Source organism: Podarcis liolepis (assembly GCF_965112155.1).
Source record: "Podarcis liolepis genome assembly, chromosome: 5".
Lineage (NCBI taxonomy): Eukaryota > Metazoa > Chordata > Lepidosauria > Squamata > Lacertidae > Podarcis > Podarcis liolepis.
Window position 1 is genome coordinate 103600182 of NC_139556.1, and position 12478 is coordinate 103612659.

The following is a 12478-nucleotide window of genomic DNA, read 5'->3' on the forward strand; positions in this document are numbered from 1 at the left end:
CTCCCTCCCTGCTTGGCCAGATCCTTCAGATCCCAACACCAAAGCGACTCTCCTTCAGGTGAGGAAAGAGGCAGGAGAAGCACTTCTGTGTGGGCAAAGCTGCTGCAAAGACCCCACACCAGGGGTCAACAACCCTGTGGGGTCTGTGGGCACATTTGCAAACCAGGGAATCTGTTATGGGCACAAACACACACATGCTACAACCTCCCCCCCCATCAGCCAATAACCCCACCCGCCCCCAAAACCACACACGCCAAAAGCAGGCTAAAGTTGTCTATGGTGAAAGAGGCTTCTTTCCGTGGAGGGAGGGGCAGAGGGTGGGACCCTGCGGGCGCTATGCCCCAGACCCTCAAGGGCAGCCCGTGGGGACGGGAACCAGGAGAAGAAGGAGAAGAAGAGTTTGGACTTGATATCCAGCCTTTCACTCCCCTTCAGGAGTCTCAAAGCGGCTAACATTCTCCTTTCCCTTCCTCTCCCACAACAAACACTCTGTGAGGTGAGTGGGGCTGAGAGACTTCAGAGAAGTGTGACTGGCCCAAGGTCACCCAGCAGCTGCATGTGGAGGAGCGGAGACGCAAACCTGGTTCCCCAGATTACGAGTCCACCGCTCTTAAGCACTACACCACAGCTTGGCAGCCAGTCTTCTGTGCAGGGGCTCCTGGCATCTTCTCAGTCAAGGAAGAAAAGCCCTTCTATCCTCAGAGGTCCTGGGCTTGCAGACAGAGAAGCCTCACAAGGAGGACTCCAGAGAGCAAGGAAAGGCTTCGCTCCCTGTTTAAAAAGGAAGCAACTAAACCATAAAGCCAATTACCATCTCATCTTCCTCGCCTTTGTTGACCAGCTTTTCCTCATTCTCCATGTTCAGCGTGACGGGATCAGGCACCAGCGGACCTGCGCTGAGAAAGAAAGGGGAAAAGAAGCCTTTATGAAACATATCACCAAGATTTGCAGAGCCTGCAGCCACTGCCGACACTTTCTCCAAGGACTTCCCCCAGACCAAAGAGCGCACACCGAGCACAAGCACAGCTTCCCAAACTTTTCAGACATGAATCATTTCACGACACGGTAATTCAGTTTTACAAGCAAACCAGAGGTTAAACTAACCCCTTTCCAAACCCTGGAGGAGCGCTTGTGTGACACACTGCGGAAAGCTCTGTGCACAAGTCTGCTTAAGTGTCAGCTGCCAACTGCAGCCCCGACCCAGAAGAAAAGCCATGGCAGGAGAACTGGAGGGTTATAGCTAGATCCCAACAGAACAGATGCAGCAGAATTTTAGCGTGAAACTCCTAAGCATACTTTGAATTCTGTGTGTTCTTGTAATGCTTTGCTCATGATACTTACAAGCATTTCTTCAAATATATCTATATCTATATATCTTTATCTATAGATAGATAGATATACCAAGAGGTGAAGTATTAGCCACCACTGTTTCCAACGAGGCAAAGCAGCTCAAACTCTCCTCCTCTCCATCCACCCAGAGCTGTTACACAAGAGTGGCCAGCATGTTCCTTCTTGACCCACACATGCCTTGACCACCCTGCTAATGCAGCAGAACCCTGACTCTCCACATTTTAATGCATGAGTTCTTCAGCTGAGGCTTTCACAGGACTTTCCCTGTTTCTTGTCACCGTGGATTCCAGCTCGCATAGCAAATTCCCCATCGACACCTCAGTTAATCTTTCCACCTGTGGCAAACATTTCCTATAACCTCTTGAATTATTTTCACGTCTGTCCATAAACGTTGCATAGCTCTGCATCCCCACTGCATGAGCCATCTTCGCAAGAGCATCCCAAGAGCCCTGGGGCTGGATCAGGCCCGTGGCCCACCTGGGCCAGCATCCTGCTCTAGCCGTGCGCGAAACCTGCAAGCAGGACTGAGCACAAGAGTCCTCTGCCCCTGACTAGGGAGCCACAGCACAGCCACCAGGCCTGGAAGACTCACTCAGCCTTATGCTCCGTGCATTTGCCAAAACATTTTTCCAGCCCCCTGAGATGGTGGTCCTGGGGGGGTGAATTCAGGAGTTTAACTATGCACCCCCATCACTAACCAGCTAACGCTAAGCAGCACAACACTTCCAGAAGAACAGAACGCTGTTCCCAGACAGAGGGGAATGAGGAACCTGCAGGCAGGGGCTGCTGTATTCTAATTTCTTGTATAGGCCTCCTAATCTCAGGTGCTTTATAAATAATAAAGTTATTAAGAACTTGAGACTGTCCTAAGAGACACTCAGCCAAATCCCTGTTCTCACTCCCCCCTCTGGAAACATCTCAAGAGCTCAGCTGGGCTCCACATATACTTGGAGCTGCGGGGGGGGGGGGGAGAGAGAGAGAGAGAGAGAGTTGCTTTCATACAGTTTTTCCGCAATGCATGCTGAATTTCTATCTTACGAATATATGAGACCAGCCACCATCGGTGCGCAGAAATCCCTGGGGTGACCACTTTCTGCAACACCACAAAACCAAGCTCAGAATATGTACAAAATGCTGGACAGGCCTAAGGCCACCCATACCTTCATTTTAGGCTACAACTTCCTCTCCTGCGAAAGACAAGAGTTTTCAGAATGAAACCTGGCGCAGCGTCCACAAGCTGATCCAAACGGCAAAAAATGCCTCCATGGGAAACAGCTGACTTCCTGTGCTTCCTTACCTATGGCTGAGTGTTTTCAAGTGGCCCAAGGTGCCGTCCCCTTGAAGGAAGCCTCCAGAGTTTAACTGTTAGCTTCAAAACAGTGAAGAGTTTCTTTGCAGGTGATGTTATAAAATGTACTATGTTCTATAGTCAACATGGGTTTTGCCTTTTGAGAGTGAAGTCATCTCGTAACCAGGCATTTGCACTGGAATCAAAGGGTCACACGGTCCTCTCTCCCCACCAGATGAAATAGCTCTATGAATCTTGCTGACTGCCCTAAATTTATGAAAGGGTTTTTTTGCACAGGATGCGTGAGTTGCCGCCCTTTGGGCTCAAACGCTCCCCAGCCAAGGCAAATGTCCTTCTCTTCACTCTGCAAATCAAAGGCTTCAGATGCCTCAAGAATCAAGAGCGACATCAAAGTTTGCAGCCAGCTCAGAGAAGGGCACCAGAATCAACCCATTCCATCCCTGGGTATCTTTGCGTGCCCAGCGATGCCTTCCTGGGCAAACCTCACTGAGTACATCTGCAGGACTCACAGAGGCAAAACTGCTCATGGGGCTGGCAGGAGAACATCTCCGCTTCCGTTCCCAAGTTGCCCACAGCTCTTTGAACATCGCCACCCTCAGAAGTTCTTCAAGAGAATGAGAGCAAGGCCTCCAGAGGGGCACAAACTCCCAACCCGACGCCCTCCCTCCCGGCTGCCAAGGGTTCACCCACCAGCTATTCTGCACCCAGCCACAGCTCAGCTGCTCCTTTTCCAGCACGGTCGAGGGGAGGCCACGGGACCGAGCAGCGGGGCTAGAAACTCAGATATATAACCTAATCCCCAATGACCTTAAACCCAGGTTGCAGTCACCACAGTGGAATGATGGAGTTGTTATTATTATTCATTTCATTTCAATAGCACTTTCTATTTTAAAGAAGAAGTCTCAAAGCGGTTTACAGCACATGAAAACATCAAGCCAAAGAGTCCAGAAGACAACCATTCCAAAGCTTCGAGGGAAATTTCTCAGTGACTTTTGGCCTTCCCCAGTTGCCAACCAGGCATCCAGAGACCTCCGCTTGGGCACAGCAAGTGGTCCCGCGCCAGTCAGTAGACGTGCCTGGCACCTGGCTCATTTCTAGCACTGGCTAGGAGAAAGAGGAGGAAAGGCTTTTGGAGCAAAGGGGCATCGTGAGCCCAAGAGGAGCCCGCATCTCTCACGGATGCCAGCCGCTCCAGGAGAGCAACAGCCACCGGTGCAGCAACCACACAAATGACAGGTAGCAGCAGCACTCCTGGCCTCATTCTGCACCCTGCGGAGGTCACCCCTAAAGCCAGCCAGAAAGCAGCAGCAGCTCCACTGCATGGAGGACGGAGAATTCCCCAAGCAGCCTTCACCCGCCTGGTGCCCCCAGCCAGAGATGCTCTGGGCCGCAGTTCCATCAGTCGCAGCCAGCACAGCTGTTTGCAAAGGCTGACAAGAGCATTAACGGAACAGAGAACGAAGAATATGAGTTCAGCTGACCCTTAAAAGGGGAGAACCGGAACAGGAAAGACAACGCACTTAAGAACAGACAGAGGCTCCCACCTCAGGCCACACGAGGCCGACAGAACAATGTCCTCCTCCGGCATAAGTGCCAATTGAGCCTTATGAATCTAGAATGGCAAGAGGCGCCAGTGGGTGGTGGAGAACCCCAAGGTTTGCAGAAGGACAAAAGAATGCCCCCCAAAGCGGCCCAAGAAGGCTGAGCCACAGATTTCTGGCTGACTGTCGGATGGGAAACAGAAAAGAAGGAATGGAATGAAGGAGGGCGCAGTTCACTGGCTGGCACAGGGAAGAGGGGAATTCCATAAGACAGTGACTTGTTGCCAGCCCTGCTTTGTCCCATAACACGGAATGCCATTTCCCCAGATCCACTCAAAAGTAAGAGAACCGGCAAGCTCCCAGCAGAGGACAAGTGAGAAAGCAACGAGAAAGCTAAAAATCATCATCACCATCTGGTAGAGAAAGGAGAGAAAATACTTGGAAATTAATAATACTTCAATCCCCTCCTGACATAACGTTACACTTGCCTCATAAACAACAGGGCTTCACCGCTGAGTATTCTTAAATAGTGCACCAACCTTTGAAATTGTGAACTTGAAAGGCTTGAGCTCTGGAAGAAAACAGTCCACCCCCAAAAACGAAGACAATCCCACCATCTCTTGGACCTCAGCAACCTAGGAGCTGCTGTTGGCCAACAGCCAGGCCCTTTGCACAACAAGGCGGGAGAAACCTCACGAGACCTTCAGGGTGAAGCAAGAGCACATGGCCACCCCCACTGCTTCCAGGTCTAGAAGACACAAGACACACCTGGCTGCCTCTCTTGCCACCCGCAGGGCCCTTCCTCTCTTGGGCGGCAGCATCCAGACAGCACCTGCCAGGGAGAAGATGGGCCAGAGGCAGGCAGGCAGGCTGCGCCTCGCTGGACCAGCAGCCAGAGGAGACAGGACTGGCCTCACTGGAGCAGCAGCTGCTTTTATCAGTGGGGCTTGTGTGAAGCCCTTCTTAACAGCCAGCCCCCTATCTACAAGGGAAGCCCCGCCAATGAACTATTTTGTCTCAACCCTTAAATAGGAAAGCATCCAGAGGGCAGCTTCGGCTGCCTTATCAAGAGCGCTTTTGGCACCCCTCGCCCTGGAGGGTTATTTGGAAAAAGGAAAAAGGAAAACATCCCCCACAACAATTGCAAGGCGGTCTGGGGCTGGGGTGGAGGACGTGTCTGCGGCCCCCAGACGGACGGCGCAGCCCCCTCTATTCAAAGTGCCCTAACGGCCCGCGAGGGGCCAAGCCCCCGGCCCCGGCACAAGGCACATTCGCCCCGATGTTATCTCCATCGCCAAAAGCATTGAGGATATTATGCAGCCGACCAAACCCTTCCTCGCTCACACAATGGGCAGCTTTGTGCTCGGAACCGGAGTAAACACACAATGCAAGACGCAAAAATGGTGAAACGGGCGCCAGCACTTTGCAGATGAAGTCAGCCCGACTGTCCGTTATCATTTGCTCTGTGGAATAAATATGAAGGCCCCTCACGGTCCGTGCTGGAGAACCAACCCTCCTGGAAGAGGACAAGAGTCAACGGCGGCAAGGAACTTGAACCAAGGGCCTGGACTCGTGACTTTCAAGAGAAAGAAGAGAGCCGCGAGGATTCCAGGGTCTCCATCTGCAATATGTCTAGAATTCGCAATCTTTCTAGACCTCACTGTTACGGGGAGTCACATAAAGAGGGACGTGATACAAGCACATTAAGAAAGAAGAGTCAGGCGCAAGGAGGCCCAACTGGTCCAGCGCTCCATCTCCCACCACAACCAGCCAGAAGCCAAGGCCACAGCAAGGACACACATCTGAAGAACAGCTCCATCCTGCTCACACTCCCCAGAAAGCGGCTCTGGCGCAGGGGGTCAGGTGGAGTCGTCATAGCTGGCAGTCCTGGATAGCCTCTTCCTCCTCCTTCCTGAACTTGTCTAAACTTCTGCGAAAGCCGCTTTAACGTTAGTGTACATCATCACACTTCTTGGTAGTTCAGCTACGTGCTATATTTATTTACTTAAAACATTTCTAATGGCTTTGTGTCTCTAAGGGGTATACAGCGTAAAAGTCGGAAGCATCGCCAATAAAACAAAAAGACAACACAAAACCAGTAAAAAAGTTGTGCAAAAGCACAGAGAAACAGGAATTCAGGGAATTCCTACAGATTAAAACAGGGCCTGGGGGGAAACAGCTGTCTCTACAAGGCACTTGAAGGGGAAGAGAAAGGAAAATGGGCAATAGCACAAAATGCCCCTTTTGGGGTCACCACCATGTGACCTTTCGTGGGGTGCAGTACTGCAAGCAGACTCTCCCCAGGTGATCTAAGTGATCTTGCAGGTCCTGTGCATGAATGAGTCCGTTCTTTTGAATCCTCCCCACATTCAGCTTCACTGAATGACACACCAAGTGGGTTATTATAACACAAGAAGCAGACTTCTCCCCCCCCCACACACACACACAAACCCAATTTTTACACCTGTCCTCCCCAGCTCACCACTAGCCTGAACCACCACCTGCTTCAGTTCCTCAGACTCCCCTCCTGCAAAAGCAAGTTCACAACTGGGAGCTGCCCTTTATCTTCTGCTGTGAAGACAGACGCAGCTTTTCTACAATCTCCTTATCCTCCTTGAGCAGCCACTGGCTCCTTGGTCAGATCCCTTTCAGGTGGTCAACTCCATCGCCTGGTCAAGAGGAGGAAAGAGCATAAAGAGTCCAGCCCGGATTAACTCCATAAGCACCTTTTCTGCTACTGCAGTCAGCCAGCCAAACAACTAGAACTGTTTGGGGATGAGTTGAAATATGGCCTGGATCTTCGGTTCTGCTTTTCAACAGCCAGTTTGGCTCCAAGCTCCCTGAACACCACTAAAAGTTTCATCCATGTGCAAGTCATGCTCCAACGCAGAATTGCTCCGCTCACAGAAGTGACGCGGTGCCACCAAGGGAGATGGCCTTTCAGAAACACCCCATGGGGCTTGCTGCAGGATGCCACCCCCCCTTTACCTGGCTGGTGCCTCTCTCCTCCTCCTCCCTCGTTCTGCTATGCTAGCTGTTGGCCCAAAAGGCTTTGTCCATCTCGCTGTGTAATAACAGATATTATTCTTCCTGCGGTTCTTCTCCGAAAAGAACGCTCCAGGAGGAACCAACGGCTCCACCTCCACCCAGAGTGCTGGAAGGCACGGGGACAAACCCCCTGGGAAGACGCGTGGCCACCTGAGCAGGCATCTGCCCAGGTCATCAGGAGGCCTCGTGATGCTGAGAGTGCAGGAACGAGGGGAAAGGGTGGTGGACCTTTCCAGTTTAAGCAGATCACCCAACTGATGCCTCCAGGTGCTGCTATTCGGGATTTCTGCTTTGCCTGAAATGTCAAATATTGATCCTATACAGTATATACAAAGAGACTACTGAATTTCCACCCAAGCACGTCTCTGAAAAGTTATTATTTGTACCTGCAAACAAAGATTAATTCCAGTGCCCTTTGAAGAGGCTCCTGTGGACAGAAGGTGGAAAGCAGCTCATGCCTGGGGCAAGTGACCTCCCAGTGCCTTGGACTCCTCCAGCTGGAGTCTAGCTAGCCAAATTGGAGGTGCTGCCACTGCTGCTCCCAGCCTGGGCTTCCAGCCCCCATCCCGCCCCCACCCCAGTCCAACTTTATACTCCCTGATTCTCTGCCTTGCCTTGGTACAGACAAGCCCCCCACCCTCCACCCAAGAAACTACTTCTGCTGCTAGAATGGCTCAGTTGCTGAACAGCAAACAAAGCTTCACACTTTACTCCACTAACAAACCTGGTACAATAAGCATGACATCACTGCTCAGTGAATACCTGGAAATCTTGCAAGCATACCAGATCGGTTCAACAAAGCCCTCCTCTCAATGCCCATTTTATCACTTCCCATCTTGGGCTTTCTGGTATAATGTGGGCTTTTGTTTCAGAGTTTAGGCTTAAGGAAGACCATTGTATCTAGCAAGCACCAAACCAAAATGGTATTTACATTCGTAAAAAGTGGATTCTTTACATAAATATATGTTCTGTTGTGAAAAGCATGCCGCACTTGGTGGTTGACCCAGCTGGATTTGAAAGCAAAGATTGTAACAATCCCAGGAACTGTTGGTGCCTAGATCTGTGATCCTTGGTCATGTGTTACTGCTGCAGTCCAGCAGACACTTGGGAGCAAGTCCTCGTTGGACTTGGCAGGGCTCACTTCTAACTCACTTCTGACGGGCACACCGAGAAAAACACACACAGAGATTGACTGGACCTTTTTCCGCACAATGACTCACCCAAGGATGGAATTGCTCATGTGCGAAGGAGACCCTCTTTGCTTACTGCAGGCCAGCAAAGCCTAACAGGGTGTCCACACTATGTTTTCCCACGCAAATTGTAACTGCAGCACAATGCCCCCTTCTACTTACACACCAGGGAGCCACGGAAGGGTCCTCTGCACCATCTGCTAGCCACATGTGAACCACAGGCGCACCAGCGCTTGCCTTGCCGACCTGTGCAACAGACCCAGGGGGCCCATCCTGCCCCAGATCCAACTCCAGCAAGCAGATGCGCCCGGAAGCTCTTATGCAGGTGTGCTGCCACGCCCTCTTCACCCACAACGATGTCTGGCAGGCATCATATCCACGGCGTACACTAGGCCAGACATCCCTCCTCTTCCATGAATCTGTCTGGTCCTTTTTAAAAAGAAAGCTGCTTGTGGTCCAGCACTGTGAATGCTCTGCAGGAAGGCAACCCAAACTTTTGCACTCAGCTCGCACTTTAAAGGTAAAGGTACCCCTGACCATTAGGTCCAGTCGCGGATGACTTTGGGGTTGCAGCATTCATCTCACTCTATAGGCCGAGGGAGCCAGCGTTTGTCCGCAGGCAGCCTCCGGGTCACGAGGCCAGCAGGACTAAGCCACTTCTGGTGAACCAGAGCAGAGCACGGAAATGCCATTTACCTTCCCACCGCACCAGTACCTATTTATCTACTTGCACTTTGACGTGCTTTCGAACTGCTAGGTGGGCAGGAGCTGGGACTGAGTAACGGGAGCTCACTCAATTGCGGGGATTTAAACCGCCAACCTTCTGATCAGCAAGCCCAAGAGGCTCAGTGGTTTAGACCATAGCGCCACCGCGATCCTCAGCCCGCACTTTACCCCTGGTTATTCCTGGGCAGGTTCAGCTCAAGGCCAAGCAGCACTTAGCACTTGGGAGTCACAGAAATCCAGTAAACTTTGATCGGCTTCAGAAGTTATTTAGTAACTTGACCCCCACCCTGAGAACTAGCAGGTCTTTTAGCAGCAGGGAGGAAGTTCTCACAGAGCCCAATGGAATGCCCCTGCTCCCAGTATGTCATCACTCCCTCTGCATTTTGCCATTCCTTGTAAATTTAACTCCCATAATGAGGAAAATCTCCAGGGTGTTTGGCAAGGACCTGCAAGCTCCCAGTAGAGCCCGTTGGACAGGATCCCAGCGGCCGCCCCTAACAAGCACCTCTAATTGCTGCAAGTGCATTTTGGCAGAAAGCAAACGAAAAGGAAAGCCCTGTGCCATCGTGTGGGTGCAAAGAAGGCTGGCGGGAGGGTGGGAGCCAGGGGAGGGACGCTTCTCTTGTGGGGACTCAAGAGCCCACCTAGACCAGCAGTGTGCTCAGGAACACAATTCCCAAGATCCTGAAGCCTCTCTCCCCCAGCCTCTGAAAGGGTTAAGGAAGAGATTCCAAAGCCTCTCTGAGCAGCTTTTTCCACAGCGGCTGCTTGGAGGGCTGGGGCTGATTATTCTGGCGCTGAGACAACCACCCAAGGCGTACATGCGAAGCTGCGAGGAATCTTGGTATTCTATCCAAACTGCACCTCCATTGACTGAAATGTTTTATGTATGTACAAAATCATTTATTCTGCCATCTTTATGGGCAGGGCCTGCCAGAGGCAGCTCACGGTGTCATAAAGAGCAAAACAAACACACCATACTTCTGAAATCTCTTGCAAATCAACACAAGCAGCTACATTGACAATCTGACTCAGTACTGCCTACACTGACTGGTAGCAGCTCTCTAGGATTTCAGCCAGGGAGCCTTTTCCCAGCCCTGCCTGGGGGTGCTGCCACTGGGGCCTGACCACTGGACCTTTCGTGTGCAAGGCGGGGGCCCTTCCCCTTTGCGATCCGCAAACACGCGTTGACCAAGACCAGAAGGTTCTTGCGCAGCCTGGCTACAGAATCCTTTGGGGCGAGAAGCTGGCCATGAGTGCCCTTGGCTCTTGTGGGTGATGGGAGCAGACAGAACCTCCCGAAGGGAAGGGGCACTTCCTGAAACCACAGGAAGGATCCTAGTAAGACCCCCTCCTGCAGTGGGGGGGGGGGACAGAATTGCTCTGGATGGACCTCAGTGAATTCTGGTTGTCTGGTGCCAAACAGGCTTCTTTAGGTCAGTGATCAAGCCTGTTGTCGCAGCCCGGGCACAAGTGTTCCTGGATGAAACAGAGTATTTGATGCCCACCTTGGTTCTGGAAGTGCCCTCTTCATTAGCGGTGCCAACCTCTGGCGGCACCCGGGTTGTGGAAGACCCTCTCTGGGGAGACCTGCTAGGTTCCTCAGCTGCCCATCTAAACACAAGGAGAGAAGGAAACAGCCTTCTTTCTCTATTGGTCCGGCTACCTCTGGGATGCCTGGACTTTCAGCCAGGGGTCTCCCCAGGCCATACCAGGGAGCCTGGCACCCTTCACACCTTGAGCAGGGAGGAGCTCTGCCACTGACCTACCACCCTTCCCCCTGAAGCCAAGGGGGGAGAAAAAGATGTCACTCGGAGGTGTGGCTGGATTCCCAACTCGCAGCCAGGGTGGTCAATGGCTAGGGATGAGGGGAGCTGCCCTCTGGCCATGTCTGAAGGGCCACCACAGTTACCCCTTCCACGCAGGCCCTTCATGGGGACCAGCAGCAACAACTCTGGGCTCTCTACCCAGACACTTTGAGCCACTGGTGCTCCCACATCTCACCATCACACTCTGCATAGGAAGATCTCTAAGTTCCCAACACGGCAAGATCTAGGGGAAGCAGCAGGTCTGTGCCAGCTCAGTTGTGCCATGTTGTATATCCTTCCATGCCCTCTCTGGGAAAGCCCCAGGGGGCAGACATACTAGGGCAGGGCGAACTCAAAAGTCCTCTGTGCAGGAGAGACTCTCCGAGGGTGCCCCTTCCCGGTTCTCTATCTATCTATCTATCTATCTGTCAGTCTGTCTATCTATTGATTCATTTCCCTGCCCCCTGCGCAGTCGCCTAAGCAAACCCCACGTTCAGCCGCTGCTCTGAGGAGAGAGGCCAGGCATCCTCGGGAACACGCAGCCATCTTCCGATCCGGCCTCGGGCTAGATTTCCTCGCCTGCTCGGGCCCGTGGGGCAAAGGGAACCGCGGCCGAGAGCCCAGCGGGAAGCCGGGCCGGGAAGCCCGAGGGGCGCCGGAGAGCCAAGCCGCCTCCCCGAGGGGGGCCACGTGCGAGACAGGCGCCCCGGCCGGGAGGGAAGCCCCGGACCCCGGCCAGGACCCGGCGCCCGAGACCCCCGCCCGGCCTTCCCCGCCCCGGGACACCCACCTGCGGCCGAGGCGCCTCCACGTGTCAGCCGCTTCCCACGCGACGCCCGCCGCCGCCGGCCGGCTCCCCTCTGCGCAGGCGCCTCCTCCCTGCCGGCCTCCTCCGCCTCCTCTCCCGGCTCCCCTTCGGCGACGGACGGAGGGACCGGGCGGGCGGGCGGGGGGGGGCCTCGCCTCAGCTCTCCGCCTGCCTGCCTGCCTGCCTGCGCCCCCGGCCGCCGGAAGCGCCTCAGCCCCGCCGCCCTGCCGGATGCGACGTCGCCCGGCCCCGCCCACTTCCGCTCGCCCGCCGCGCGGCCCCTCTCGCGGTTGCCCGGCAACGCCCGCCCCGCCCCGGAAGGGACGAGCCGGAAGGGAACCCCGGGGGGAGGGGCATCCAGTCGGACCCGCGCGGGGGGGGGGGGCGGAAGAGGCCCCAGGGTCGCCTGCGACTGGACTGAACTCCCAGGGGTCCTTTACCCCTATATGTGTGTGTGTGTAAAGATATGTATGCATACCGAGACATCATATGAAAAAGCAAAAAAGCAGAGACATCACCTTGCCAACAAAGGTCTGTATAGTAAAAGCTCTGGTTTTCCCAGTAGTGATGTATGGAAGTGAGAGCTGGACCATAAAGAAGGCTGATCGCCGAAGAATGGATGCTTTTGAATTCTGGTGCTGGAGGAGACTCTGGAGAGTCCCATGGACTGCAAGAAGGTCAAACCTCTCCATTCTGAA

At 53.5% G+C, this 12478-nt stretch overlaps 1 protein-coding gene across 3 annotated transcripts in view; it reads right to left on the reverse strand.

Moving 5' to 3' along the window:
• The window catches only part of ATP13A3 (ATPase 13A3), a 50296-nt gene extending 38460 nt beyond the window's left edge, over window positions 1–11836 (reverse strand). For 2 of the 3 annotated variants that reach the window (XM_083503904.1, XM_083503902.1), the window contains exons 1-2: window positions 11757–11836; window positions 812–891 (exon numbers count right to left, since the gene is read on the reverse strand). In XM_083503904.1, the coding sequence (XP_083360030.1) occupies window positions 812–859 (48 nt within the window). In that variant the 5' untranslated portion in view covers window positions 860–891; window positions 11757–11836. Of the gene's footprint in view, window positions 1–811; window positions 892–4968; window positions 5149–11756 lie in introns of those variants that run through there. The other variant, XM_083503903.1, reaches the window with a different exon arrangement.
• Between the last annotated feature and the right edge of the window lie 642 nt (window positions 11837–12478).